This window comes from Nanorana parkeri, unplaced genomic scaffold (genome assembly GCF_000935625.1).
Source record: "Nanorana parkeri isolate BGI_ZX_2015 unplaced genomic scaffold, ASM93562v1 scaffold553, whole genome shotgun sequence".
NCBI lineage: Eukaryota > Metazoa > Chordata > Amphibia > Anura > Dicroglossidae > Nanorana > Nanorana parkeri.
Genome location: NW_017306821.1, coordinates 707,555 through 714,423, shown reverse-complemented (window position 1 = coordinate 714,423; position 6,869 = coordinate 707,555). Strand labels below are relative to the sequence as shown.

At 38.3% G+C, this 6,869-nt stretch overlaps 1 protein-coding gene across 1 annotated transcript; it reads right to left on the bottom strand.

Annotated features, from left to right (window-relative positions):
- Nucleotides 1-1,510: 1,510 nt before the first annotated feature.
- Nucleotides 1,511-6,146, bottom strand: LOC108791473 (tctex1 domain-containing protein 1-like). Its single transcript, XM_018561971.1, has 2 exons — nucleotides 6,060-6,146; nucleotides 1,511-2,121 (listed from the first exon to the last, which is right to left on the bottom strand). Exon 2 carries the CDS (start codon nucleotides 2,112-2,114, stop codon nucleotides 1,536-1,538), a length of 579 nt encoding a protein of 192 aa, XP_018417473.1. The 5' UTR covers nucleotides 2,115-2,121; nucleotides 6,060-6,146; the 3' UTR covers nucleotides 1,511-1,535.
- Nucleotides 6,147-6,869: the final 723 nt, after the last annotated feature.

Here is a 6,869-nt window from a genome sequence, read left to right as displayed (position 1 = left end):
CACTCCTATCTGGCAAATGTTGTTTAGACACTTCTGCATACTGGGGAAATACTCATCTCAACTGCATTAGTTCTGCATAATTTTGCACTTGTTCTTTTGAATGTTGTATTCAATCTGTTGCCCCTGCGAAGGTTGTTTTGATTTATCCATATATTTGTACTTTAAACTTGAAATAAAAAGATTGAAAAGAAAAGATAACTTATTCACCTAAGATATTTTCAGAGTCTATTTTATCCCGGTCAGACTGTTCAAACTGTGTAAGATGGACACCTCTCTTTGTCACAAACGTTTGGCTGTGGATAGTGATAGTCTTCAAATGGCCTGCAGATGCCCCAAAATTATAAAAGTTTGGTACTGAGTTTATCTCATATAACGCTGTCCTTCCCAATATTTGCAGGCCAAATGGTGTTTGGTGTGGGTATATTGACTTTTGGACTCACAGGAAGACTATTCTAAGGCCACATAAGAAAAACAAAGTCCTTAACTGGACATCTACTATAATATTATATATGAATGCCTGGAAATGATTGCTGAATATAGCTCTGCCTCTATATAGGCTCACCTATGAAGCCAGGGCTGTCCAATTAAACTTGGCAACATTTGGGGTGAATGGATTTTTTCTTTTCACACCGCTGAACATCAGGTTCATCCTTTTAACCATAATGAGATGACCCAAACACTTAGGCCCCAATCTCCCCATACCCCTTTGTCAGTCTCCATAGACCTAACCTATAAATGACACTACCGACACAATGGGTGAAAAGATCTTTCTTTTATTGATCAACTTTAGATGCATGTACCAATTACATATCCACCAAGTTCATGTTTATTGTTATCGTTATTTCTTTTTGTATATTTACAATAGGACTTTGAACCACATGTTGCCAGTTTAATTAAACTTTTTAATGACCATCTTAATAATCATAAAAAAAACTATTTCACATATTTACAACAGAAGAGAATTTTATTAGAAAATGTAAAATATTGTATGTGAAAAAAAGCTGAGAGTGGTCATTTTCTAGATGTTTATAAGTAAGATTGAATGTGCATTCTCATCAGTATCTCTAGAATTACTTTATACTTGATATGCCGTCCCTGCTAATTCTAATATTGGGCTACATGCTATTGGTTCATTCTGTGTTGGGCTTCACTCTAGGGCTGATAAATTATTTGTCATCTTGGCTGAGCCTCTACTGACATAAAGCAACATGTGATGTGTATACATGTCTAAAGCTATTCTATAGTTGCTGTTTTTGTAATATTCAAAACATAGAGCAGCAGTGTCTTCATTGTTGCTCTGATTAGAGTTATACGGACATAAAAACTGAAAGGCATGATATCTTCTTAATGCTTAGTTTTCAGCTCCTCTCCATTTTTCTTTCTGAAATAAAAGGTTTTTCTTTTTGTTATTTTATTTATCTTATCATTTATGGCTGCTTATTGGTTGCCTGAAAAACATGTTCTACTTTAATATCCAAACCCCTTTAATAAAATATATGTGCTACTGTTCCCATACCCTAGTCCAATAGAAGTTGTCATTCATAGTATCCAGCATACACCACGCATAGTGCAAACAGAGAATGATTCTGGAACAGATATTCTGCGGATGTGTCTGAATTTGGACTCCATAAACTTCTGCTGCAACAGTATATAGTGCCTTGTGATACTGGACCCATTACAACAAAGCAGACAAGTTTGTACCGCTCATATCCAAGATCTCTCACTGCTGTCTTTACTAACTCAGCAAGCTCCATTGCTCTGTGTTGGCTTGTGGTGGCATCATAAGCACAGTCCTTCAGCTCTGCATCCAAGATGGACTTGATGACGCGTAATGCTTCTTCTGCCGAAAAGCATCGACTGGGCTGAGGGTGTAGCTCAAGGTCTGGATCATTAGGTTTGCTTTCCATGGCATTGGGTCGAGAATGGCTTCTTACTTTAATGTTATCCTGAGAAACAGCTTTACGTCTCAGGCCTTGGTCTTGAAACCGCTGGGAACCAAGAAGCATGGGTGTCTCTGAAAGAGATCTCATCCCGTCACTTTCATTCTTCTTCTGCCGCTGCTTTGGCTTTGGACAAATCAATCGTCTTATCTCATTTTCATGAGTTGCTTCCATCTGTCACCTAAACATTAGGATTACACATTACCAAGCTAAATGGGATAGTCATCGGTCACTCACTATAAATGATATCTATAGCCAAAAAAGGAAAATTAAAGGTAAGCAAGATAAAATGTTCAATTTTCCTGGTACCTACGTGGCAGCATACTCATGAATATACAGTATGCTGTCATGGATAGGCACCTGGAAAAGGAAAATTACAGGTAGGTATGATACATTTTTTTGGTTTTGGATAGAATAGAGAATGGGTAAAACCTCTGTCATTTATTTTTGTCCCATCCTGGAAACACAACAGGAAGTAAAAATCCTCTTTTAAACAGTTGTCACTGGAACAGGTGCCTCCATTGGAAGGTTCTGCTCACTCTTGTTCCAATGAATACTGTAAAATTGCTTCCAACATACAAAATAATGAAAATCAAGTCCAACCCCAACCAAAACCTAATATTTTGGGAGTTAGTTTTATTAAGATCTATTAGTTTTGGGAAGGGTTAGTTGCTCTCAGGTTTAAAATCCTATTGGTCCCTACTAAGGAAATTTACCCTCACTTCCTGTTCTGTTTGACATGTCATCTGAACAGGAAATGAGGAAAAATCTTCCTAAAGCAGTCCATAAACTGATCAAATTTAAGACCTGGGTGGCCCCCGAAAATGCTTGTTTTTTTTTATTTATGATGAAGCTTTTTTGGGCTGATGTTTTTGTCTAAAGTGAGGCAAAATTAAATAAATGTCTGTAAATATCAGATTTTCAATTCACCTTAACAGGAATGTAGTCTCTGTCATAACAGTATCTATTGGGATATTTGAGTGGCAGCCTCAGTAATTCATTTACTTTTAAGCCCTCAAGCAGCATATACAACCTGAATAGAATTGATAGGTGACCAATAGAATGAACTCAGAAAGTTCAGCATAAAGCCCAATATGGGTGGTCAAGAGGGCCCAGTATGGAAGGTAAAACATTGACAAGGTTTTTGGACCACAGACAATAAGGTACAAAAAGAAGAAGCCATTTTTTCAGACTTATCACCAGTGAATGCCTGCAACTCAGAGACATTTCTACAAAAGGCTGGAGTGAGAATTCATACTAGATTACTTAACTGGCTGACCCCAACTGATCCCCAGATCTCCTCCAGTTCTCCTCGCCAGTGGAAGAAAATGAATAACAGGGTATGCTATTTTTCCCCTCTCCAAAATGCCCCCACAGGAAACTGTTAGGTAGGTGAAAATGTGATGAGAGTGGTTGGGGCCTTTAGGATGGTAAGACAAGTTGCAACACAATAAGTGTATTGAGAAAAGTTTATTTTGTAGGTCTACATATTGTATCCACATCCTGTTATGGTGGTACCTTGTGTTCATCACGGTATGTCACAATAATACGGTACGTTTTGTAGCTTTTGGATCCAAAGCTTATGTGATTCAGTGTTTATTCTACTTATCAGGGAAGCCTAACATTGTCATTTACCTTTTTAGTGACTTTTGCCTTTGGACAGGATTAGGAATTCCGGTGGATATAACACAACACTGGAAGAATCTAGAAAAAGGATTAAACGTCTTAGCAATCACGTAACACGTGAATATACGTTTTGAGTAAAGCTAAAGTTTCATACTATATATACATAGCCTACAAACATATAATCTTATATACAATGCATTTTGAACGTCATACAAAAAAAATTGCATTTAAACTTGATGTTATGTGCAGTAAATGTATTAAAAGCTTCAGTGTGGATATGGCTCCAGCTCACCTTTGAAAAAAATGAGTGTTCATGACCTGGGAGCTTTCCAAATTGTATTTGAAAATGAACCTTGGATATTGATTGGATTGTTTATCATTTAAATTTTTTTTCCAAATGATTAACATTTGGGTTGCTTCAGTCTGCACCATCATTCCTTTCCTAACAGATCCTTTGTGAATGGCAAAGACCTATATACATCTCTGAAAGCCTCAATACAAAAATCTGTACATTGTTAACTACAATCCCATTGTATCTATTTATTAAGCCCATTAAAGCTATTCACGCCCACCCCTATAAAACATGCCACAAAGCCATGGGAATACTCTGGCAAGACAGTGAAAGACCTTTTAAACTCAGAAGCTGCTATTTTGAAGAAGGGTTCCAAACTTGCAAGATGGATATTTTCTGTAATTCCTGCTTGGATCAATACACCAATTTTCTATTGCTCAGAAATGTTCATGATTGACTTTTCCTGAGAATAATTTTTTGAAAGATCTGATCATTACCAAATGAAAGTTCAGAAATCCTTGTGTTGGATGATCATAGCTTGAACCTGATGGTCATGGGTGATGACTGTACCCCTTCAGACTTTCTGTAGCCAATCGATCTCAGAAGGGAGGGAGGTATAGTGCTTAGTTTGGATTCTACTATTTGATATCTGTACCCCTGAATGCAGATGCCACCAAAGCCAGCTGCACAGACATGGACATGCCTGCTTTTGCCATCCAAGCATCTACTTTTATGCAAGGTAGACCATGGATGGACTGATATCTCCCAAAAACAAAAGGCAGGAAGATGTCTGTCTAACCTTAAGGGACTTGTTCCTGCTAGAATCTACTACGATCCTGGCTAGGGTTGGGCTGGATGTTTGAGTTGAACGTGAGTGTTCGCCGAACACACAAACTATCAGGGCTCAGTACTCTGTAAGAGTCATGATTGGGCAGAGCCATGATGACTTTGGTCAATCATGGCTCACCTGTCAGATGACATGAAACTGTTCACAGTTGGGCAGAGCTAGTTGTCATGGCTAGCACCGCCCAATTGTTTATGTTTTCCCGGCATCTGTCAAAATGCCATTATGTGGCGGGTGTTTGTCATGAATGGACGGGACGGACGGCGTTAAAAAAAAAATTATTTCTATTTATTTGTTATTGTTTTATTTTTTATTTCGTCGAGTAGTCGTCGTGGACAACACTGGACGTCGTGATTGACCATGGATTACATTGGTGGATCCATTTTTTATTTTTGTATTATATTATTATTATGATATTATTCAATAAAGGACTTGTCAAAAATCCTTTGTTGTGGTTTTTTTTGCAATTAAAGGATTTTCCCCAAAAGTCTGTTTTTTTTAAATTTCAATTTTATTTAACCCTTTAATGAATTGCTAGGGGTACAAGTACTCCTTACTCATTCACTGGCGGGTGGGGGGACTGCACGCTTTAAAAAAATTAATCTTTTTTTCTCTTTATAATTGTCAGTTTTACTGCAGCAGGTTCTATACATTGTACAGATTTGCCACTTTACAGGCAGTTTAAGGGGACCCCCCAGGCACGATATTTAAAGGGATTTTTAATTTTTATTGTTACGCTTTAAGTGCTGTTAAAAACCACTGCACCTTTAAAACCGGTATTTATTTGAAAGTTTTTTTTTTCATTGATTCCTGTCCCCCAGGGCAGTACCCGGATCCCCATACACTATAACTTGCATATAAACCAATCTTGGACCTGTTCGGCTCATCACTAATCCTGACATGTCAATGATAATGGTACATGTGTGGTACTTTCACTCTTCTACATAGAACCATGAGGGATCAGGACCCACTTGATGGGAGATTTTCCAACAAGCTGGAGAATTTCCCTATATGATAACAAGTATCTCAGCCTCTAACACGAGGAACATCCTGATAATTTCAAAAGATGTTCAATAGCAGAAGTGACACTTTTAAAAAGCTATTTTCAACCAGCCTCATATTCAGCTGCCTTGCAATGTCTTTGGCTATGGCTTGTGTTTATTTGAATCATTCAGCACAAAGTTGTCTGCACAAAGAACACTTATATATTTAAAGTGCAGTCATGTCATTACATTTAATCTTATATCAGTTTTATCTTAAGTCTTAAATATGACTGCTGATTGGATGTCATTAGTTACTGCTATTTGCCCTGTGCCTTTTAAAATAAACTCATATTCTATTATCAGCCTTCACTTACTTGATGGTTCTTGTGTCTCTGCTCCCCTCAGCTTCTGCAGATCTGTCTGCTCTTATTCCAGGCTTCAGCAAAGAAGTAAATAAACCTGCCCACTGCCAGAGTTGAATGTTCTTGCAGCACTATGATGTTGCCATGAGACCCTGAGTCCTTGCTCCCCTGCTGTCACCCCTGATGCTGTTTAATGTGTTATTCTTCACCCAAGCTGACACTATCATCCAAGCACGCTTATAACACACAACAATGATGCCCCTTATCACAGAGATTCAGGTCTGTAGATTAGATGCTGTATCACTTGTCTTTTTTTCTCTGTTCTCCAGCTACTCCCCTTCCCTATGTAATACAATAAAATACAATCAATTGCTGACTTAAAAGCAACCTAGGTGCCTCACTTACAAGTCATTTTACAAGATGAATTCTTCAAGACACATTCTTAAAGTATAATTAAATCCTCAATGAAAAAACAAAATGTCTCTTTAGATGGTGTTTAGACCAACGCTTTTCAACCTGTCTAACCTCAGGACCCACAATGGAATGCATAGAATTAGGGTACTGCGAGTTCCAGTGCGGGCGTACGAGCTGTGTGTGGGAAGTGCGTTTGGGGTACCATTTAAATGAATGGCAACCCAACACACCTCCCACACACGAATGCATGGTAGGTGCGATTGCATGGTACTATGCGTTTAACACACTGTAAGAGCTCTTAGCAGGGACACTGTGGTCAGGAAGGGGTCAGTAGGCACAGGGACGGCCCTGGACATATGCCTATTTGTTCTTATGTATGTGGGAGGGAGCGTGGGCTACTATACAAGA